The sequence below is a fragment of the Capsaspora owczarzaki genome (genome assembly GCF_000151315.2).
Source record: "Capsaspora owczarzaki ATCC 30864 unplaced genomic scaffold supercont2.8, whole genome shotgun sequence".
Classification (NCBI taxonomy): domain Eukaryota; class Filasterea; order Ministeriida; family Capsasporidae; genus Capsaspora; species Capsaspora owczarzaki.
In genome coordinates, this window is record NW_011887299.1 from 663,635 (window position 1) to 684,262 (window position 20,628).

The 20,628-nt window shown below is 52.4% G+C and overlaps 7 protein-coding genes across 7 annotated transcripts; 3 read left to right on the plus strand and 4 right to left on the minus strand.

Annotated features, from left to right (window-relative positions):
* On the minus strand, window positions 1–1,984 carry CAOG_05132 (hypothetical protein). Its single transcript, XM_004346767.2, has 2 exons — window positions 1,874–1,984; window positions 1–1,323 (listed from the first exon to the last, which is right to left on the minus strand). The coding sequence occupies exons 1-2, from the start codon at window positions 1,945–1,947 to the stop codon at window positions 81–83; spliced, it is 1,317 nt and encodes a 438-aa protein (XP_004346817.1). The 5' UTR covers window positions 1,948–1,984; the 3' UTR covers window positions 1–80.
* Window positions 1,985–2,069: 85 nt separating this feature from the next.
* CAOG_05133 (hypothetical protein) lies at window positions 2,070–3,895 on the plus strand. The gene is made up of 5 exons (XM_004346768.2): window positions 2,070–2,247; window positions 2,962–3,030; window positions 3,157–3,235; window positions 3,344–3,628; window positions 3,750–3,895. The coding sequence occupies exons 1-5, from the start codon at window positions 2,134–2,136 to the stop codon at window positions 3,830–3,832; spliced, it is 630 nt and encodes a 209-aa protein (XP_004346818.1). The 5' UTR covers window positions 2,070–2,133; the 3' UTR covers window positions 3,833–3,895.
* A 285-nt stretch (window positions 3,896–4,180) lies between these two features.
* On the plus strand, window positions 4,181–9,643 carry CAOG_05134 (calcium/calmodulin-dependent protein kinase I delta short; the record flags this gene model as incomplete). Its single annotated transcript, XM_004346769.2, has 12 exons — window positions 4,181–6,198; window positions 6,303–6,416; window positions 7,117–7,169; window positions 7,617–7,691; window positions 7,788–8,045; window positions 8,134–8,194; window positions 8,278–8,481; window positions 8,556–8,694; window positions 8,790–8,931; window positions 9,040–9,228; window positions 9,332–9,417; window positions 9,493–9,643. The coding sequence occupies 12 exons, from the start codon at window positions 4,181–4,183 to the stop codon at window positions 9,508–9,510; spliced, it is 3,357 nt and encodes a 1,118-aa protein (XP_004346819.2). The 3' UTR covers window positions 9,511–9,643.
* On the minus strand, window positions 9,543–12,322 carry CAOG_05135 (hypothetical protein). Its single transcript, XM_004346770.2, has one exon. It carries the CDS (start codon window positions 12,313–12,315, stop codon window positions 9,664–9,666), a length of 2,652 nt encoding a protein of 883 aa, XP_004346820.1. The 5' UTR covers window positions 12,316–12,322; the 3' UTR covers window positions 9,543–9,663.
* A 139-nt stretch (window positions 12,323–12,461) lies between these two features.
* On the plus strand, window positions 12,462–13,912 carry CAOG_05136 (N-acetyltransferase). The gene is made up of 6 exons (XM_004346771.2): window positions 12,462–12,539; window positions 12,711–12,735; window positions 13,026–13,116; window positions 13,225–13,354; window positions 13,440–13,576; window positions 13,699–13,912. Exons 1-6 carry the CDS (start codon window positions 12,487–12,489, stop codon window positions 13,785–13,787), a joined length of 525 nt encoding a protein of 174 aa, XP_004346821.1. The 5' UTR covers window positions 12,462–12,486; the 3' UTR covers window positions 13,788–13,912.
* Window positions 13,813–15,615, minus strand: CAOG_08862 (hypothetical protein). The gene is made up of 4 exons (XM_011272215.1): window positions 14,904–15,615; window positions 14,693–14,741; window positions 14,407–14,585; window positions 13,813–14,305 (listed from the first exon to the last, which is right to left on the minus strand). Exons 1-4 carry the CDS (start codon window positions 15,372–15,374, stop codon window positions 13,973–13,975), a joined length of 1,032 nt encoding a protein of 343 aa, XP_011270517.1. The 5' UTR covers window positions 15,375–15,615; the 3' UTR covers window positions 13,813–13,972.
* On the minus strand, window positions 15,549–20,196 carry CAOG_08863 (hypothetical protein). The gene is made up of 14 exons (XM_011272216.1): window positions 20,144–20,196; window positions 18,839–19,029; window positions 18,672–18,743; window positions 18,542–18,613; window positions 18,404–18,475; window positions 18,262–18,333; window positions 18,119–18,190; window positions 17,972–18,043; window positions 17,833–17,904; window positions 17,682–17,753; window positions 17,543–17,614; window positions 17,405–17,476; window positions 17,169–17,338; window positions 15,549–17,051 (listed from the first exon to the last, which is right to left on the minus strand). Exons 2-14 carry the CDS (start codon window positions 19,024–19,026, stop codon window positions 15,718–15,720), a joined length of 2,412 nt encoding a protein of 803 aa, XP_011270518.1. The 5' UTR covers window positions 19,027–19,029; window positions 20,144–20,196; the 3' UTR covers window positions 15,549–15,717.
* Window positions 20,197–20,628: the final 432 nt, after the last annotated feature.

Consider the following 20,628-nt stretch of genomic DNA (forward strand, 5'->3'; position numbering starts at 1 on the left):
TGGAGAATCACATTACTGTGTATTTTGATCTGAAAACACGAATACTCAAGCACACAAACATTTTTTTACACAACCACGCTCTACGAAAAGTCGCGATTGGACAAGACCATGGGTGCAATCAGCGTCCAGAAGTACAGGACCAACACGCCCCAGCTGGAGCCCATCTTGGCCCAGACAGCCGCGGTCGACTGGCTGATGACAAAGCCGTTGTTGCCGCTCGAAATGTCATTCCACCCGGTCAGCACCTCAGCCATGTACATGGCGGCAAGAGCAAAGCAGAGGTGGAAGGCAAAGTAGCTGTAGTTGACGCCGCCGCTTTCATCGTCATCGTCAGCGCCATCATCGCCCTGAGCGGCACGACCAGATTTGTCGCCTTGCTCGGCAATGATGGCCGAGTTGCTGGAGGAAGGCACGTGCGTCATTTCAGAACTAGAGCCCGAGGAGCTCCCAGTGTGAACAGCGGCGTAGGCGACTGAAATAAACGTCAGAATAAAGCCAATGACGACAGCGACGTTCTGCGTCGAGTCGGTGGAGGTGAGCGAGTTGCAGGGATAGTCGCTCTCGGGCTCGCTCGAGACGGCGCTCCACACAAGGTAGGTCGAGTACAATGTGACCACGGACGACTGCAAGAGTCCCGACTTTGGGTTGTGCTCCTGCACCTTGCCCGAGATGGACACGAGCGTCAGGACGATGCACACCAGAAAGTTGAACGTCACAAAGAACGTGTTGATGCGGCACGACGAGTCGCCAGGCAAAAAGTACGTCCACATGATCACAGTCAGCGCAAAGGCGGTGCCGTTGAACAGGAAGGTGAGTCCGATGAGAAGAACAAACCAGATGCGCGCCTGAGTGTCCTGGAACTTGGCAACGAGCTTGTCGTTGAGCGAGTGGGCAAAGTCCACGAGCAGGACGAGCTGGATGAGGATGAACACAATCGCACCCGCCATGCTGGGGTACTGGAACTGCTCAATGTTGCTGCCCGGAATGAAAAAGCAGCCAATGATGGAGCCGAGCCAGAGCGCCAGCTTGAGCGGCCACCAGCTGTTTTGGATGGATGCGCGAGGGTCGCTGCTCGAGGAGACGCCATACATGATCAGCGCCATGAATGTGTGGAAGAGTACGAGGCCCAGACAGACCCGATACACTGCTACCGTGCCGTAACAGGAAGGGTCGTTGTCGTTGCAACCAAAATCGAGGTAGCTGGGCGCAGTGCTCTGCATCTTGTCCTCTGCCCACGACGAGCTCAGAATCCACGCCGCAATCGAGGCCGTCAAGAACATGATTGCGTATGTAACGCGCGTGCCGACCGAGCGGCTGACCAATCTGCAAAGTGCAAAAAAAGTATTGTAGTGAGTTGCAAAACAAGAAGCACGACGCAGTGCGTTGGGACAACATACCAAACAATAATTTCTGTTTTGTTTTTGTTTATAAAAATATCTCAACATGAGCTCTGAGTAACTTCTCAACGTCTCAGAAAACGGGTCGGTCTCACTTTCCTCTTTTCCCCTCAGCCTGCGTCCTTGCTTTCCAGAGCAACTCGCCGTCGCTTTTACACACAGATGCGCTCCGCATTGCAAGCCAGACGAGTTCAACAACAAAAGCGACACTCTCAATGGTAGGAAAGCAGATGGCTCGCGTTTTGGTGACGCCATCGTCGAACACGTACAAAAACGCTTCAAGCAAACCGTACCAGACGCCCCAACGTCCTCATCCCCAGCGGCCAATGCGCAAAGCAAAGCCCCAAGCACAGACACCCAAACAGCCAAAGGGTGGGAAGTTGGTCGAGAGTCGGTGGTTCCTCATGGAGCTCAGTCGCGGCTGCGAACGATACAGTCCCGCCAAATGCTGTCTCAATGGACTAGCGTTGCTTTACCCGCAGCAGCTCGTCAGGGCACGGCAGGCACAGCACGCAGCCATTTCACCCGCACAACAGATCAGCGAAGCCATGCTGAACCAAAGCACCAGTAAACTCAAAAAAAAAAAAAAGTTGACTGGATTTGCATTGAGTTTTTCGATTTGTATTTTGGATTTGCATTGATGTTCATGTCAGACACACACACTTTCATCAACAGCTCAGTCATTCATTCACTCTTCACACAATTCGCCACAAACTAAAAAAAAAAGAAGGGAGAAATGACAGCGAAAGTCGATCTGAAGGTCGTTCTGCTCGGCCGCGAGGCGAGTGGCAAGACGTGCCTGGTCGATCGCTATCTGCATGACCGCTTCAACTTTGGCGTCAACCAAGCCGTGAGTGGTTTCGAGAGTTGTAACCAAGAGATAGAGAAAGAAGGGCAGAGTTGTTGGTTGGGGGGATGTCGGAGCGGAGTTGCGCAGAGTCCGGTGACGTCCACGGGAGCGAGCGAGCGAGCGAGCGGGGCGATCGAGTTCAACTCAGTTTGGCTTTGCAAGGTTCATCTCGACTTTTGGGGGTTGGTCAAGTGGGGTTGGGTTTCGGGCGTTTGACAAGGAGAGAGACGGAAGAAGAGGGAAGCGGGGAAAGAATCAACCCAGCCAAAGGACAAGTCAGCGTGACCACAACCGCGTGTGGACAGTGCTGACATTGAGTGGCTGTCACTGGTTGGTTGGTTGGTTGGTTTGGTGGTTGGTTGGGTGACGAAGAGGCAGAGCGGGGGACGTTTCCGAGGAGCAAATCGCCATTGCGCAGTCGCTTTGAGTTCCCCAATGGTCACTCTGCTGTCTGTGTTGGCCAGCCTTCATAGGGGGGGGGGATGCACATTCATATTGGCAAAATCTTTGAGGGGCTAGGTTTGAAGCGGTTTGTTTCGTTGTAGCGACGCTTTGCTTGAACCGAGGAGATTCTGAGATTTTGAGGCTTGGAGGCGGTTCCCATTGCCGTCACTGCAAATCTAAAACCTCACAAACAACATCATGTTATGTTGCAATACCTCTGTGTGTTCCCGTGTTACTCACAATTTCCGACTCTTTGTGGATATTGTTCAGACTGTCGGAGCGGCGTTCGGCGCAAAGAAGCTGCAAATTGGCGGCCATACCATCACGATGGGCATATGGGTAAGTCAGTGGGTGGTGGTGGTATCCGATATGTGTCTTTGATCCGATGTGTCTTTGATCCGATTTGTGCCTTGGATGTACATCTCGTTTTGACTTGTCTCCCGCTCACATTGTCCTCATCATCAGGATACCGCTGGCTCTGAACGATACGAGGCAATGAGTCGCATTTACTATCGTGGCGCCAAGGCAGCAATCACATGCTTTGGTAAGCGCCTTCCGAATCACAACGACCGCTTTGGCGCAAACTATCAAGAAAGAAGTTTCTCACCCTCTCCCTCTCTCTATCTTTTTTTCCCTCCTCTTTGTTGGTCAGATGTCATGGACCCAACATCATTTGAACGGCTTAAATTCTGGGTGAACGAATTGCGAAACAACGAGGAGCATTGCAAGTTGTACATTTGCGGCACCAAGGTCGATATAGCGGAGGGCAATCGTAGTGGCCGTGTTGATGTCCACTCCGTGTCAGACTACGCCGACGAGGTGCACGCACGGTATTTTGACACATCAAGCAAGACGGGCCAAGGCATTCAGGAGCTCTTTACAGCGATTGCCGAGGATTTCATCCAAAGCGAGTCAAAGACACGAACACTTGCAGCTGGTATGTTTTGTGCTCGAGATCCTGTCGCGTGTTGTTGTGTTTGAGCTTTTTTTGTTTGTTTGTTTGTTTGTTTGTTTGGCGGAGTTGACGTGCTGACGGTTTATTCTGTGTACTTTGGTAGATGGCGCAACCGTTCCTCTAGCACGACGAGACCCCGTTGGTTCTGGCCGTTCTGCGGAACCTGCAGGCGGATGTTGTGCATGAGTGATATCCATTTTGCCGGAAGTTTTGATGTTTTTTGTCGATCGTCTCAAAGTTCAACAGAGCTTTTTTTTCATTTTTGCAGTTGAATTGTTTTCGTTTTGTTGCTTGGGGTTTTCAACTGGACGCTCACTTTAGCAAAATTTGTCAGTGAATGTTTCACAACGGGGACTTTGAGAGACCTTTTCCTGAAGTCGGTGGATGATTTTCAGTGGAAGAGGTGATGAATGCTTTGAGACGAATTTCAACAGCGCAATCAATCCAACGCAAAACCAATTCCCATTCGCTTGGTCGTGCAGTGTTTGTTTGTTTGTTTAGTCTTTTTATTATCTTGTCTGAGAGTTGAAGCAAATGGTCAAAGCAAAGGCACCACCAGCACCAGCAGCAGCACCAGCACCAGCAGCAGCGCCTGAGCAGCCCAAGCGCAAGCGAGTGAGCAAGGCCGGCACCAAGAACATGCGCAAGAACATCCCGACGACCGAGTTTGACGACTACATCGAGACCATCCGTCACGACGAGCGCACGGGTGGCGCGATGGCTGAGCGGGACGACGCGGCGCTGTTCATGATTGATCGCGTGGCGACGCGCTCCAAGGCGGCCGCCAACAACAACGGCAAGACCGCCGCCGCCGTCAAGACCAGTCTCAGGCAAACCAGATCCGCAAAGATGTCGACGGGTGACGACAGTGAGGATGGGGCTGAGAGCGGCGAGGACGAGCCGGAAGAGGAGGAGCTCCAGCCAAAGCCTCGTGGCTCCCATGTGGATGGCCGATCAGCGTCGAAGGCGACCAAGGCGAAGGCGTCCGCGACCGCAGCCAAGCCAGCTGCCGGCACAAGCAAGAAGACCACTGCTGCGTCCAAAGCGGCGGCGGCGGCGGCAGAAGCAGCTGTGGCAATGGAAGTGGAGGAGGAAGAGGCTGAAGCAGAGCAGCCGCGCGCACTGATGATCGCTGTCGGTGGTCCGCCCAAGCGCACCCCGCGCCAGTCGCACGTCGACAAGGTGATTGCAGGCAACCAGTTCATCAAGGCGGTGGCGGGCGGTCGTGCTGCTCCCACGCGGAAACTGCGCGAAGTCAAGCTCAAGACGGCCAGGCCCAGCGGCAACGAATCCGATTCCGATGTCGGCGAGGACTACTCGCACCCAGTCACAAAGTCGCTCGCGATTGCGGCCAAGAAGGACGCCTTTGTGCCGCCACCACCAGTCATTGGCCACCAGGTGGCCGGGTTTGACTTGTGGTCGACTCCAGCGCTGAGTACCAGCGTCACAGACAACGTGCAAGCCCCGCCAGTCCCATGGAACAAGAAGGGCTTCACCTCAGACTATGTGCAGGCGACGCTGCCCGTGCCCAAGCGTATTCCAGTCACGATGCGTCAGGCGCCATCGGCGCTGCCGGCTGTGATGGCCGCGCATCCCGGTCAATCGTACAATCCCGACCAGGACGATCACGCTGACGCGCTCACCATTGCTGCTGCAGCAGAAGTCGCCAGGTTGGCTGAAGCCGAGCGCATCAAAAACCGCCTCAAGCCGTACGTGTCCTCGGGCGCCAAAAAGAACGGCAAGGCCAACTACAAGTGGGAGGACGAGGTCCAGGATGCCTTCAACATCAACGGCACCCTTGTCGGTGGATGGAGCGACGATCGCGTTATGGACACCCCCTCCCTTGCTGCCAAGGACAGCCAGGCGTCCAAGAAGAATGCAGCGGCCCAGGCCAAGAGCGGGGCTGTGACTCAGGGCCTGAGCACGTCCGTGCCGATGGCGGTCGCACCAAAACAGTTAGCAGCTTCCAAGCAAACAGCTTCAGCAATATCCGCGTTCGTCGTGCAAGTAGTCGACGACGCTGATACTTCCGCAATGGACACTAACGACGCACAATCAGACGAGGAGAGCGAAGACGAGGACGAGGAAGACGAGGAAGACGAGGAAGACGAGGACGAGGAAGACGAGGAAGACGATTCTGCCCCCTACCGCTCGGCCAACCCTGCCACTACCGATGACGCCCGCAAGACCAAGACCCAACGCAACCGCGAGCGACGAGAGCGCGAGCGCGTGCGAGCGGCTGCCGACGCCAAGAAGGCGCGTGGTGTTCAGCAAGACATTTACCGTGCCAAGAGTATTGCGCAGGAGGTTGAGCGCGAGTTGGACGAGATTGAGGATCGCGCCGACGAGAAGGCCGCCGTGCAGGAGGCCACCGAGCCCTACGCGACCAAGCGTCTTGGCCGCAAGGCGTTCGTCGAGGAGCCCATGCAAGTCAAGCTCAGGCACGAGCTTCCCGACACGCTCCGTTCGCTGGTCCAAGAGGGCAATCTTCTCAAGGACCGCTTCCTTAGTCTGCAGCGACGCAACATGGTTGAAGCTCGCGATCGCGTCGCGTACGTTACTTGGCAGTTTCTGTGTTGTTTGTTGCGTGATGTTGTTCAGGTTCAGGTTTTGCTCATGGTTTTACATTCGTGCTTTTTTTTTCTTTGACACACAGACCCAAGCGTCGTTATAAGCTCAAGAATTACCGAACAGGTTCTCAAAAGAAGTTTGATCATCAATTCGAGGCCAAGCTCAAGGTCGAGGCCAAGAAGCACGCGTCCGCGCGATCGTGAATTCAAAATCGATTGATTCTTTGTTGAGCGACTGTTGTATTTTTTTTTGTGCCTCTTCTTTTTGTTTAATCGAATCTGAGCTTCTTTTTTCATGCTCCTTGTTTTGTTTTTCTGTCGAACCGTTGAAACCGGATCATCGAAAACCAATGGGAAAGTCCCAAAAAAAAGAAAAAAAAGAAAAAAAAGGAAATCAGTCTTGCTTTTGATCCAGTAAGCGAAAACCAGTTGACTTTGCCACGCTCGCTTTCTGCGCATCAACTGCGGTTGAAATTTTGGTCTTCTTTCATGAGTCGCTGCTTTGGCGAATTCGGGAGGCGGCGTCGTGCTCATCGGACATGGGGGGGGCATTGTGTGGGTCATCAGCAGCACAATGCTGTATTCAAAATGAAAATGGAGTTTTTTTATTTTATTTTTTATTTTATTTGGGTTCGAGGTGACTGAGTCACTCCCACCCTTGGCTTGCCCAGCCTTGTTCATGACGCATCGTCAGCGGTGCTTCTCTCGTGTGGCATGCAGCCCCATGACTGACCCCTGGCCTGGTGTTCGTTCGTGTGTGAGTGAGTGAGTGGCCTTGTCCGCCACAGTTCGCTTCCTTGCGTCTCTTGCCGCTCAGTCCGCCACCCGGGGGTTGGCTTCCTCTCTTTGCGATGCGTCTCTGCTTGCTCTCCGTGTCTTGCTTTGTGGGGGGGGGGGCAGGGCTGGTGTCCGCCTGGGCTGCCCGCACTGCCATAGCATCGCGTTTGACGGGGGTGAGTTGCCGATTAAGGTTTATTCAGCCTCAAAGTTTTTTTTTTTTTTTTTTTTTTGGGTTTCTTTCCTTTTCCAATCCTTGCAGAGTGTTCCGCATCGCAAATCGCAAATCGCAAATCGCAGCGCTCGCGTCGGCCTTTTGATGTTGAAGTTTCTCGCTTCAACACAACAGCACTGTTTGCTCCACTGCTCTGTTTGTGCTTCAAAGTCGCGGCATTTCGCATTCAAAACGAACACTTTTTTTTTTTTTTTTTTTTTTTTTGCATCAAGGTTTCAGATTTTTCCTTATTTGGTGAAATTTTGGTTTGAATTTTTCTCATGTCTTAATTTTTTCTCAGAATTCGGTTGCAATTCTGTGTCATGACAATGTTTATTGGGGAGTTTGGCTTGGGATTTTTGCACAATGGCTGACGTTTGTATTCTCTTTGATTTTGAACTCTGGTCAGATTTTGCAAGGCAACCTCAGCGTGGCAGTCCTGACACTACTGTGATGTCGGCCGATACACTTGCACCTGGCGCAAGTATGAGCATGAACAACTCAACCAAGCCTGGGTCAGTGATTTGCCATCAAAACTCATCGTTGGACTATTTGATTTTTTTTTCTCTTGCGGCTGCAGAGCCAGTTCCTCCACCATCCAGACCATACAACCCCGCGACAGGTCTTGCTTCTCCTGTTGCACCACCACCCTCGCGTGCTGTTGTTGGCGCAACTCCCAACACCAATTCCTCGTTGGCACAGCCGCAATCTGCACCGCCAGCTGAAACAAAACCAGAGCCCACCGCGGCACCAATATCCACCACACCTGCCGTTTCCGCAGCACCAGAACCGAAAGGGCTTCTCCGGGAAGACGAAGAGGTTGAAGATCACAGTTTCGGTCAGTGTTGTCTCTTTGTGGCTGTTTCCATCCGTTGCTTTTTTCGATTCGTCGACCAGTTGCTCAATGCTGTGGTCCGTACAAACAGAGCTATACGGGTTTTCCGATACAATCTTGTCGCGATACAAGATAAAGCGAAAGCTGGGATCGTAAGTTCAACCGAGACGATGAGCTAGGCCTCGTTTGTGGCACCTTGCCATGCTCACTTCCTTCGGTCTGGGAATGCTGACAGGGGTGCCTTTGCCATGGTGTTTCTTGTTCAAAATCGCGAAACTGGCCTGGAGTTTGCCATGAAGGCAGTCATCAAGGCACGCGTGGTGGACAAAGTACGGCTGGAAAACGAGATTGCCGCGCTTCGCAAGGCACAGCATCGAAATGTGGTCGCATTCGAAGAAACCTCCGAAGATGACAAGTACCTTTACGTGTTAATTGAGTTGTAAGCCACACTCCTCGTTTTTCTATCCGGCGTTCTTTGACTTTTGAAACTCACCACTGTTCTCTCATTGACAGCTGTCCCGGCGGCGAGCTGTTTGACGCCATCATTGAGCGCAACTCGTTTCCGGAAGCGACTGCAGCAATCATCATGAAGAATCTTGTGCAGGGTGTTGCCTATTTGCACAGTATTGGAGTTGTGCATCGCGATCTCAAGGTACGTTGTTTGTTCTGGTTTGATGGATAAGGCCGGGTGGTACCTTTCGTCGAATCAACTCACGAGTTTTGTGTGTGTTGCCTTTGGATTTATAGCCGGAGAATGTTTTGCTGATGGATCGCGAGAACTTTAGCAAGGGCGTGAAAATTTCAGATTTCGGCGTCGTGAGTTTGTTTGAGGAGACTGCCAAAAAGCGACAATTGCTGCAATCATCTTGCGGCACGATGCACTACATGGGTATGTCCTAAATTGCATGTGATCATCTCCAGGAAAAAAAAGCAAAACAAAACACAACTGGTCTTTGTGCACTCACTTTCACTGGGTGTTTGGGTTTTTGGGTTCCAGCGCCCGAAATCATCTCGGGGAAGCAGTACGACCACGCTTGCGACCTGTGGTCTTGTGGCGTCATTTTGTACAATCTCTTGTCGGGAGACTATCCGTTTGACGACGAGAGTGACTTTGAGTTGATGAAGAAGATTGTGCGGGCAGACGTACGGTTTGATCATCCTGGATGGCAGTCCATCTCTCCAGCAGGTAAGGATCGTGGAGCTATCCCATGCCAATGATTATGGCGATAGGTCCCAATCTCTGACTGGTTCATTTGATTGACTTTTGTTTTCTTTATTTGTTTTGGCAGCTCGAAATTTGATAACACGACTTCTAAAGGCAGATCCTTTCGAACGCTTGAGTGCAAACGAAGCGCTACATCACTCATGGCTGAAGGTGTGTGATGGATTCATGAAATGGATTTTTTCTCGGTCAATTTTGACTCATGCTTTTTGTGTTTTCTTGTTGCAGCACGTCAAAGCAGATTGAAAGTCCTTTGCGCCTGTTGTGTGATTTTACAGCCATGTCTTATTATCGATTTTTGATTTTTTATGCTTGTTATCGCTCTTATTTGTGACAATATGATTCATGTGCGTTTGTGTGCTTTGACAAAACCCCAACATTTGTGGCAGACCCTCTGCCCTAAGACCGGCTGAGGCACCACAGCAGGACAACGCCGACATTCTCCGCACCAACAGCGCGCGCCAGCACATGCTCGAAAAAGTTGTGCAAGTGCAGCTGGAGCATAGGACCCGGCAGCTCGGAGAGGGCGTCGCCGTAGACGCTCGCGGCATCAATGAGACGACGTTTTGTCACAATGTCGAGTGAAAACGGCTCCGACAGATCTAGCGAAGCGGATGTCGCCATGTCATCCATGTTTGTGTACTTTCGGGAGTGGGCGCGCTGCAAGTCACGGCGCAGAGTGGTCTTCTTGTCCTCCGGCAGGCGCATAAAATGGGAGAATATCGCACACTGACGCTTGATGGAGGCGATGGGGTGACCCGCCATGGCTTGGTAGAAATGGGCTCCTGGCGCGTATCGCGACTTGGCCAGGGCACTTGTGATGGGGTTGGCGAGTTGCGGACGGGTGGTGACTGCGCGATACACTTGATCCAAGAAAAACTCTACTTCCAGTACGCCTCGCCAGCTGAAGACTGGGTTTTGTAGGCTCTCGAGAGTGAGGCGGTCTTTGGAAGTGAACGATTCTGCGGGAATGTGCGGCGAAAAGAGTGCATTGGTAATGTTGCCAAGCGGAAGATCGTCGGGGGCGTAGATGGCCTTCAGAGTTCGGTCATGTTGCGGTGAATGCAGCCCGACGCTGAGTACAATTGAGGTGGTGGCTGAGCTGTAGGTCGCTGGGTCGCTGTAACCGTTGGAGGGCGCTTCTTGTTTGGACGATGCATGCGTGCGCAAGCTCGGGGATGGGGCCGGAGTGATGGTATAGATCCAATGCGCAGGAACAAACACAACATCTCCTGGTGCCAGGTAGACCTGGGTTTGCCGAAGCGCCTCGGCTGTCGGGAAGACGGCACCGGAGACTTTTTCGGCTGGGTAGGGCGGTAGCCCAACGGGCCCTGAGTGCTCGGAGGAAGATGCCTCTCCTTCCGGTTGGAGCATTGGTCCCGAAAGCTCAGGGCCAAGTGGCACTTGTACCGAGCCGTAATTCGGATGCAGGAAAGAGACTGGATGCGCGGCGGCCAGCTGCGCCCCTGCATAAATAGTGGCAACGCTGTAGCCCTGGATTTGAACGTGGAAGGTGGGGTCGAATGCAACCTGTCCAGGCAGGGCGACGCCGTGTGGAATGACAGAGACCGTGGGAAGGGCGACAACACGAGCGTTGTTCTCGGGCGGGACAAGATCGCCCAAGTAAATGTCAGCAGCTCGCTCCCGACCGAAAACTGTTTCAGGAGACCCTTGCACGATGCAGTACTTTGATTCGCCGCTGGAGGGTGCGGCTTGGTGAGAGTCGCTGTACTGATTGTGCGCGTCGGGTCCGGCCTTCTGCGGCAAGAGTGCTTTGCGCGGCACCTTGTCGGAAAAGGACGCTTGCAACGCCAGAGGGGCAAAGGAAGACGACCGTGCCGTCGCAAACGCTTGTCGGACAGCGGCGGCTGTGAGTCGTTCCGAGTGGATTGCAGGAGGGTTGAAAGAGGGCACGGGCACACGCGGATTGGTGGCACTACACACGGCGTCAAGCATGTCGTTTCGGTCGTGGACGATGGAGTCAACCGACCATGTATCCAACGCCGCCCATTGATTGGTGCCGGACTCGCGAATGACGATGGGATGAGGCCGATCTGTCATGAAGATGGTCGCGTTCCAAACCAAGGCTGCTAGTGCTTCGACATCACGGGGATGTCTCCCAGTCATGGCGGACAACGCAGCAGAAGGCGAGGCAAAGCGAACCCGCCTCTTGGTTTGGTACTCGTGTGGAGCAGCGCTGGACGATCGATCCCACTCGCGCAGAGTGACAAGATTGTACTCTGGGACGAGCTCTGGCGTTCGCACGATCGGCAAGAGAATGATAAAGTGCACCAGTCGTCCCAGCAACATGGCGAGGGCAATCATGATGAGAATTCGGTCTCGCTTGCTCACGTTCGGAAACATGCTCCAAAAGCCGGTTGTTGGGTTGGCAGCCTCTGCAGCACGGTGCCTTCGCTCGCGCGCAGCCGCCGGGAAGGACGACGGTCGCGATTCGGCTCGACTTCGAGATGAAGCAGTGCCCGGCACGAACGCTTTGCGGTCATGATCGTGATGGTCATCGTCATCGTCTGAGCCGCCACGACCCCAGCGAGCCGGTCGCGTGCTCGCACCAAAGATAGAGCGCCGGGAGGACGATGCACCGCTGGATGGATCACCATCTCCAACGCCTGCAGCGTCATCATAACTGTCGTTATCATAATCATGACGGTCGCTGCGTTTGGACCAGCTAGATGATGTGGAGGACTTGGAGGATGACGCGCGCGCTACAATGGACTGCGCGCGAGCGAACGCGCCAGAGCCGGACGATGGCGCCTGGTCCTCCATTGCCGATGAAAACCCTTTACCATGACGCAAGGATGATGATGAGGATGAGGATGAGGATGAGGATGAGGATGCGCCAGATCGACCACTGCCGCTGAGCTGGTTTAGCATTGACTGCATCTGGCCAATCCGCGCTTCGGTGGCGGCCGCCCGTCCAGCCGAGCCGAAGGAGCCTGCAAGTCGCTTTGCAGAAAGGTCGCCGGATGCGTAGCTGTCGTGGTGGTCGTCGCTGTCTCGGTGTGAGGACGAGTAGCCAGGCGCACGTCTCATCTCCGCTACACTTCCTCAACAACAAAAGGAGTGAAAAACAAACGAAACAAAGACACTAAGACAAAGAAAAGACAAAATCAAAAAAATAGAGCGAGTTGAAGCAGTAACTGCTTCAATCCATTTATGTCCGAATTCAGTCATTTTCACTTCTTCTTTTGTCTTGCTTCAATAATGACGACGACGCGTCGCTTCGTGTGCGACGACTTGTTTCGCTTCAACAATGTGTAAGAACAAAAACAAAAAAACCAACTTCAAACAAAAACTCGTTTCTCTGAGAACTTTTGGGATTGCGTTTTTTCCCCTTTGCTTTTTTGCGTTGTACTGATGTTGACTCAACTTTTACGACTCTGGTGTGTTCTCTGTCTGATGTTGAACTCTATGAATGTGATGTTTAGTAACTTGGATCCGTTGACTGAGACGGTGAGTCACAAGCAAGCAAATGCACATCCATGAGGCGCGAGTGATTGCAATGTTGCTCAACGAGCAGAGAGCGACCTCGTTGACCGTTGACCGTCGACCGTCGACCCTCAATTCTTGATCTTATTGGACCAAGCTTGGTCCTTATTGATCCGTGGTGATCACCGGGAGGAGCAGCAGCCGCAGCAGCAGAGGAACTGACTGACTGACTGCCTGACTGACTGACTGGCTTCACTCACTTTGGTCTCTCTCTGCTTCACTTTCATTGTCACTGTGCGCATGTTGGGATGTAGTACAACCTGTCATTCTACTTGCAGTACCTCGCGCGCTGGCCAAACTACTGCGAAACGGCAGAGTCGACCACAGGACGCCTGATGGGCTACAGTACGAACAAACATCAATCCACAATGCACTGTGACTGCTAACTCATGCTCGTACTCATTCACAATGGCAAACATCACTTGTAATGCGTGTCTGTTGCTGCTTTTGCAGTTTTGGGAAAGGACGAGGGCAACAATTCCGACTATCACGGACATGTTACCGCTCTGACCGTCTCACCCGAGTTCCGCCGTCTGGGTCTTGCAGACAAGTTCATGGCTCAGCTGGAGCGTCTCTCAGAGCAGTAAGTATCCATGAGCAGCGTTGGCAACAACAAAATCTAGGAAGCCCCGGCACGATTTTCTCAACATTTTGATGCTCGTTTGCAGAAACAAATGCTACTTTGTCGACCTCTTTGTTCGCAAGTCGAATGAGGTTGCAATCAACATGTACCGCAAGTTTGGCTACATTGTGTACCGGACTGTACTCAATTACTATTCTGGCGTGGAAGAGGAAGATGCCTACGGTAAGTGTTTGGGGGTTTTTTTTTTGCAGTTTTGCCGCATTGCTGTCATTCTTGTGTTTGTCTCATCGTTGTCGATCTCCTGTTGTCTGGTTTTGTTATCCCCCCACTCTTTCACCCTTCAGATATGAGAAAGGCGCTATCTCGCGATGTGGACAAGTTATCCGTCATCCCGTTGACGCATCCAGTCAACCCGGAAGATGTGCTACCATAGCGAGATCCTGGTTTATCGCACTTGGAAGAGAATTGCTCGATTCAAAAAGCCTTGTCAATGAATGCACAATTAAGAGCACAGCGTCCAATAATCCAGCAAGGACAATAAACCATCAATGAAGCGCACTTCGTGTTAACAAAAATGAACAACCAGCCGGGTAGCCGCTCGCACAGCAAGCATCCAAACTACTGTGCCGTATTCTCCAAGTTCGACAATGCTCGCATGACGAAGAACGCCACCCAGAATATTATCAATACCTCGTCGTAAGAATCGAGAAGCAAATCGCACCACCAGGTGTGCCCGCAGAGCGTCTTCATATCGAAGGGATCCCAAATATGCAAGACTGTAAAAATAAACACAATGACCATCAACGTCTCGGAGCCCGAACTTGGCTGGGATCGCTGCGAGCGGTTTTCGGGTGCTGGGGAGAAATGGCCTTCGTAGTTTCTGTCCATGTTGGCATTGTTATTGACCAGCGAGTTTGGTGATGGGAAGACGGGTCCGGTTGACGAAAGGAGCTAAAACGCAAAGTAGAGCAAAATGTCAGCAAAAAAATCGGTCTCGATGGAGTTGAGCAATTCTCTCTCGTATGGCAAGCATGCAACTGGCAGTGACCGACCTGTTCTTGTGAAATGAGAGGCGAGAGTTGCGATGCTCTCTCTGGATTGGCTTCAATGTACGCATCCACGACGCGACGCAGCGAGTAGGACGGATGGATGGAGGTAACGGGTGTCCGGCAGATTGGGCAGCGTCGTTGATTGGGTTCCACTTGTTGTAGCTGCGTTGAGATGCAACTTGCTACGATCGTGAACAAAACAACACAAGGCAAACAATCCAGGCTCAGCGAACATGTTGAAAACATCCACACAACACAAAAAGCAACAAAGGTGCAAAAAGCCGCTTACCACAGAAACTGTGACCACATGAAAGATCCGTTGCACTTCGAAATAGGCTCTGTTTACCAAACAGACGCAACGCAACACCACACCAGGATGATGAGTGAAATTGCACTTGGAACTTGAGTGACTTGGATTGAGCGTTTTGAAGCTCCGATAGCTTGTTGCCACTGTATCTAAGCGCATCTCGCGGCTTCGTTTTGTGTGATGATCGCCTTACCATGCATATTGGGCACTCGAGATGCGACTCGCTCAATTGCTGGCTGTTTGTTCTTGGAGGTGGAGCAGCAGCAGCAGCATCGGCATTGGCATTGGCAGCAGGACGCCGACGCTCATCATTTCCATCATCATTGTCATCATGATCATGATTATTATCACTATTGTTGTCTGGGGCGCGTTGGTCGTCCCATGCAGAAGACGTGCTTGTGCTTGCCGTGGCTGGGTTTCGGGCGTTACTAGTGCTGTTCACGCGTCGAGCACCGGACTCGGCGGCTGCGTCACTGAACGGCGATGATGATGATAATGATGATGATGATGATAATGGTAGCGATGGTCGTGATGGTGGGACGCGGGGAGTGAGCGAAGCCGCATTGTCAGCGGACGACGTGTCTGATCCAGAACGACCGCGCAATGCAGTAGTCGACGCTGAGCTGGCAACGTCGTCGTCAGACTGCTGGTCGGCAGCCATCATTGCGTGCGCACGTTGGATGAAAAACGGATAATAGAGACAGAGAGTGAAAGGAAGGGAGAGAATTGAGAACGCGAGAGAACTGAACAATGCTGAGAGCGAACGCAATTCAAGAAACAAAAAAACTGAGAGTGAATGAGAATACCAAATCTGAGCGTGTTGAGAAAGACTAAAAAAGTGAAGTTGCAACAGAAACAATCGCAACAAAAAAACAACGATGTTGCAACAGAAGGAACTTGAAACGGTCACAAAACCAAGATCGACCGCTGATACAAAGACAAAGACAACACAATGAAAGACCCATAGACAAAGCAGAAACACAAAGGAGGACAACCATCTGAAAACATCAATTGGCAAGCGATTCGTAATCACCGCTGGCAGCAGACGACGGTGCTCCGGCTATCGTCGAGTACGTGGTGGCTGGGGTCGAGTTCGCCACACGAACAGTCGAAGGGCTTGGCAGTGAAGGATCGGCATACTCGACAGAAGCATGTTGGGCATCAATGGGCTCGCTGTACGTTGATTCGGCATACGGGTTGGAGGCAGCAGCAGTTCCCAGTTCATTCAGGCTCACCTCGCCAGACACTGCAGACACAGATGCATAGGTGGCGTCTAACGGACCCTCGGCCGTGCTAATCACCGTTGCGTAGGTTGTGCTGGTGGAGGCGGGCGCGTGGGAGCGGATTGTGGATGCAGCCGCCGATGTCTCAGCGTACACGAGTCCTGCGGAACCAGCCGGAGCTCGCGTGGCCGTTCCGACCTCTTCGTACAAGCCTTGATTCGCTTTCTCGGCAATGACCTCATAGGTCGGGTTGAGCATGGTCGTTGCTGGCAAGCTTGCATGATGGACAGGATCCGATTCAGTCGGCCCCTTGAGGAGCGTGCCGGCACCATCGGAGGTTGCCTTTGATACGTGACGGCGTCGCAGAGCCACAACTAGGACCAGCAGCAACAGAAGAGCCAAGCCGACAACGACGCCAACGATGATTGGCAACGATGAAGCGGCATCGCTGCTGTTGTTCGGTCTGTGAGAGGCTGCCGACGCTGCGGATGTCTGCCACGCGGACGAAGCGGTTGCGGCAGATGCAGATGCACGAGACTCGATCGACGCAAGAGATGCCGACGAGGCGGATGCCGCAAGGGCAGAGACTGCAGACGCTTCGGAGGCAATCGATGCCGCGATCGTAGAAGCAACACTAGCAGACGCATCAGAGGCAATCGACGCCACCGATGCAGTTGCGATCGATGCGGACAAAGCAAAAGTGGCTGAAGCAAGCGACGCATCAGATGCAACAGACGCATCAGATGCAACAGACGCGACAGACGCATCAGATGCAATAGACGCAACAGACGCGACAGACGCATCAGACGCAACAGACGCATCAGACACAACAGACACAACAGACGCAACGGACGCAGAAGCGGTGGATGCCGCCGAAGCAGACAAGGCGGATGTGACTGAAACAAGCGACGCGACAGATGCCGATGCGGTTGACGCAACCGACGCAATTGAAGCGTCTGAGGCGTTCGTGCTCGCCGACGCAACACAGTATCCACTCGCCATTTCATAACCGTCATAGCACTGAGTGCATGCATCGACCGAGCTGCAGGTCAGACAATTCGCTCCACAGCACGAGCTGTTTCCGGCGGCGTAGCAGGTGGCACAGGCTGTGTCGCACTCTACGGAGAAAAAAAAGATGTCAGTGAAATACAGTAGAGCCAAGAGGGAACAAACAAACACAACCACCAAAACCACCAAAAGCAAAGGCAAAACAACCGACAACCACTGTAGCTTACGGAATGGCTGGGTCGCAGTACCATAAGTGCTTGGCGGAGCAACAGTGTTTTCAGCAAAGCTAAAGTTGTTCGGCGCGAGTTTAGCGTTGGAGCTACTGAGGATGAGACCGTTTTTCAAGCCCTTGAACAAGCCAGGCGGCAGGGTTGTCATCGGATTCGCATTCAAAGGCCTGAGTCCTTCGCGTTAGAATTCACACAGCATTGACGTACACTTTACAACAAGCGCTCTTGCATACAGGGAGGTCAGAGTAGTCATGGCAGTGAAAGCGTTGGGCGGAAGACTTGTGATCTGATTCTCATTCAACGTTCTAGTCACTCGTGCCACGAGTGAGATACTTGTGACAACTCCTATTGACGTCAGATCTTTTGCTTACAAGATCCGAATAGCGGGAAGCCCTGTGAATCCAGCTCGTGGAATGCTCGCAATCTGGTTTCGCTCCAGGGTTCTGCCATGCGACGACTGAGCTCAGGTTCTTGATCCTTATTACAACTCAACTTCAAGTGCGTACGTACAAGTAGGTCAGTGCCGTCAGCCCTTCGAAAGCACGGCCGGAAACGCTCGTGATTGCATTGTTGTTAAGGAATCTAACAAAACGCGCACTGGATGAGGTCCCAGTACATGTCCGAGTGGTCATATCATCTTACAAACGAAATAGCTCTTTACAACGTCAGCAGCGAAGTCAGTCCTGGGAACGCATTGGCGGAAATACTGGTGATCTGGTTAATGTTGAAGGTGCTAGGATGTCGTTGTCGACGATTGAGCCGTTGTTCTTTCTGCCACCAGCGTCAGATGAATTTCTTACAGGTGTTGTAGACTTGTGAGTCCGATGAAGGCATCCGCTGGAACGCTGGTCAGGCGATTGCTGTTCACCTGCCTGAATATGCAAGTTGTCGCGCAACAGGATGAGCTCGCATTCGGGTCTCCCAAGACAAAAGGATGAATGGCTCACAGTTTTGTCAGTGCAGTTAAGGTTGCAAAAGCACCAGGCAGAATGCTTGTGATTTGATTGCCGCCAACAGCCCTAGTCGTTGACAAACAAGTGAGCAAACCGTTCTTGTTTGTGTTCAAAGTACAACAACCATCGACACTGACAGATCTGCCAACGCAACCATTCCAGCGAATGCGTTTGCCGAAATGCTGGTGATCAAATTGGAGGCCAGATTCCTAGGGACCGTGCGACACGTGAGATGCTTGCAAAAATCCCAAATTCTTCTCCAGGAAAGCAAGTGCGTACAGGTTGGAAAGCAAAGTCAGTCCCGCAAGTGCATCTGTAGGAATGCTGACCAGCTTGTTGTAGTGCATTATTCTGTAAACCGTGCGAAAGGTGAGCAGGCAAATCCTTGTTCCAAACAATACAACCTCTGCGACGTACATCTGAGTCAGCTGGCTCAGCCCGGCGAACGCGTCTGCGGCAATGCTAGTGATTTGGTTGTAGCTCACCGCACTGGACGCGAGTGAGTTTTCCAAGTCGTGTTCTATCATCCGCATGCTCCTTTTCTTACATGACTGCCAGCGCGGGTAGGTGAGCGAATGCGTTTGAGTCAAGGCTGGTGAGTAGGTTTCCGTAGAGAGATCTGGCAGTCGCGATCGAGGAGTGAGGTCCTCGACTCAAGCAATCTTTAGCAAAAAAAAGGGGGTTGGCAGTAGTGCGCATGGGTTCTGTCCTTACAAATATGTCGTGTTTGCAGGGATGGCAGTTGGGATTGTTGTCAGACCCTTGTCTCCACAGGCAGCGGTCGTTCCTGTGCAGTCGCATATGTCTCCTGGACCACAAGGAACGGCCTGCGACCACTCGACTTGCATTGTCATGAAGCATAGCACCAGCAACGGCAGCAGAGCGAAAGAGCGTGTCTTCATTGTCTGTTTGCGTGAACAAGTGAGCCAGGGTCGAGACAAGTTTTGCATCTAGTTAATAAGCAAAATCGTGTGCGCATGCAACCGCGAGGTGCCCCCCCCCCAACGGTTTTGACTGAGAAAAGCGATTGCTGCTGAAGCGGGATGGTATGCAACAAAGAATAGGCCGAAGACTTCTCTGCTGGTTTCTCAAATAATGACAATGACTCGCTATTATGGCTGTAGACGGGACGCTCAACCCGCCCAAGACGAGCACGGTCGAGCGCGGCTGTATTGGATCTGAATTTGGGTGCGATCATGAGGCGATCTTTGCGGGGCTTTGTTCTCACAACCGCGCAGACGCTCCAGCGCATCTTTTCCCCGCACTCTACACTTGGTCTGCGATGTATTACTAGCCAAATGTTTAAACAGCGGAGATGCAGGGACAGGGAGGCTTCGGGGAGGGGGCAGGGAGCCCGGGGGGTGGTGGTGTTAAGTGGCACCGAGTCGAGACCTCAACGTCACGGGTCTCTTCCGGGTTCTCCTGCTCTCCCCTTCCGCCGAAGCTTGACCGAGTCCCAACCCACTTCAAATGGTGCGCTGTACTAGACTACCCCCCTCATCGTGCGTATCAGCCAAGCAAACAGCGGCGAGCACCCAGGCCTGGGTTTCGCATTTGGTTGAATGGTATGCTTTTTTGTTTTGTTTACTTTTTGCATTTTGCCTTTTGTTTTGATTGAGGTTTCCCATCAGCCACCAAAGCAAAGCGCAGGATAAGAGCAGTTGCAGTGGCGACAGCAAAGTTGCGTTGGAAGGGTGGCTGTTTGCTCTGGCAGAGGCGGAGCGTGCAGAGCAGGGGGCGGGCGCGGGAGAAGGGGGGTGTGAAGAATGAGGGGGAGGGAAGGGTTTGGCGCGAAAACGGAGCAACGGAAGCGCGGAAGACGGAAGCGCGGAAGCTTCCGATGGAAAAAGACAAAAACAACACAAAACAAACAGCAACCATGGCGCGACTGGAAATTCTCACACCAGAGAGAGAGGAAGAGGGGGAGGGGGAGAGATGCGCGAACAGCGGCCTTGCACACCCACTTTGCTGAATTCCGCGCAGTTTGTTTGCAACGCTCCCAACAAAAACAAAACTCACACAAAGAGAAACAAGGAACAAACACGCCAAAACACAAACAAATAAAGCTTACGAGAGAAAAAACAAAAAACAAAAACTGATCGCAATTGGGTTATTTCCTAAAATTGAAGTGCATCCGACTCGATTTCCAGTGCATGGGCTAGGCAGCGGCAGCACAGTTCTATCCCGCGTAACCGTCACCATTGTGAAGCAGAGCCTTTATCAACGACCTCTACGGGGACTAATACTTGTTTGTCTTGTTCTGTCTGTTGTTGTCGCGATGCGTCTCGCAAAAAGCGAACACCAAAGTGAGCTGGATCCGGATTCTGCTCTGCCCCTGTCGGCCCTTCCCCTCATTCTTCATGATATTCTTGAGAACACGATAATTTTGTGTGTCCATACTAGCATGCTACAGTTTCCGGGTGAGGTCGTAAGAGAAGCAAGCCGACGATTAAAATCGAAAGAGTGCCATTTCGACCCGGTGCTTCAAACCCGAATGTACCACC

What these genes read in the sequence shown, in the direction of transcription:
- CAOG_08863 (XM_011272216.1), bottom strand. Translation starts at nt 19,026, where the DNA reads ATGAAGACACGCTCTTTCGCTCTGCTGCCGTTGCTGGTGCTATGCTTC. An exon ending in CTGACGGCACTGACCTACTT is followed by an intron (nt 17,615 to 17,681) that starts GTACGTACGCAC and finishes GTCGCATGGCAG; the next exon opens with AACCCTGGAGCGAAACCAGA. An exon ending in CTTCCCGCTATTCGGATCTT is followed by an intron (nt 17,477 to 17,542) that starts GTAAGCAAAAGA and finishes ACGAGTGACTAG; the next exon opens with AACGTTGAATGAGAATCAGA.
- CAOG_05132 (XM_004346767.2), bottom strand. Translation starts at nt 1,947, where the DNA reads ATGGCTTCGCTGATCTGTTGTGCGGGTGAAATGGCTGCGTGCTGTGCC. An exon ending in GCCCTGACGAGCTGCTGCGG is followed by an intron (nt 1,324 to 1,873) that starts GTAAAGCAACGC and finishes TGCACTTTGCAG; the next exon opens with ATTGGTCAGCCGCTCGGTCG.
- CAOG_05135 (XM_004346770.2), bottom strand. Translation starts at nt 12,315, where the DNA reads ATGAGACGTGCGCCTGGCTACTCGTCCTCACACCGAGACAGCGACGAC.
- CAOG_08862 (XM_011272215.1), bottom strand. Translation starts at nt 15,374, where the DNA reads ATGATGGCTGCCGACCAGCAGTCTGACGACGACGTTGCCAGCTCAGCG. An exon ending in TCGAGTGCCCAATATGCATG is followed by an intron (nt 14,742 to 14,903) that starts GTAAGGCGATCA and finishes TTTGGTAAACAG; the next exon opens with AGCCTATTTCGAAGTGCAAC. An exon ending in ATGTGGTCACAGTTTCTGTG is followed by an intron (nt 14,586 to 14,692) that starts GTAAGCGGCTTT and finishes TCACGATCGTAG; the next exon opens with CAAGTTGCATCTCAACGCAG.
- CAOG_05133 (XM_004346768.2), top strand. Translation starts at nt 2,134, where the DNA reads ATGACAGCGAAAGTCGATCTGAAGGTCGTTCTGCTCGGCCGCGAGGCG. An exon ending in CCATCACGATGGGCATATGG is followed by an intron (nt 3,031 to 3,156) that starts GTAAGTCAGTGG and finishes CCTCATCATCAG; the next exon opens with GATACCGCTGGCTCTGAACG. An exon ending in GACACGAACACTTGCAGCTG is followed by an intron (nt 3,629 to 3,749) that starts GTATGTTTTGTG and finishes GTACTTTGGTAG; the next exon opens with ATGGCGCAACCGTTCCTCTA.
- CAOG_05136 (XM_004346771.2), top strand. Translation starts at nt 12,487, where the DNA reads ATGACGACGACGCGTCGCTTCGTGTGCGACGACTTGTTTCGCTTCAAC. An exon ending in AGGACGCCTGATGGGCTACA is followed by an intron (nt 13,117 to 13,224) that starts GTACGAACAAAC and finishes CTGCTTTTGCAG; the next exon opens with TTTTGGGAAAGGACGAGGGC. An exon ending in GGAAGAGGAAGATGCCTACG is followed by an intron (nt 13,577 to 13,698) that starts GTAAGTGTTTGG and finishes TTCACCCTTCAG; the next exon opens with ATATGAGAAAGGCGCTATCT.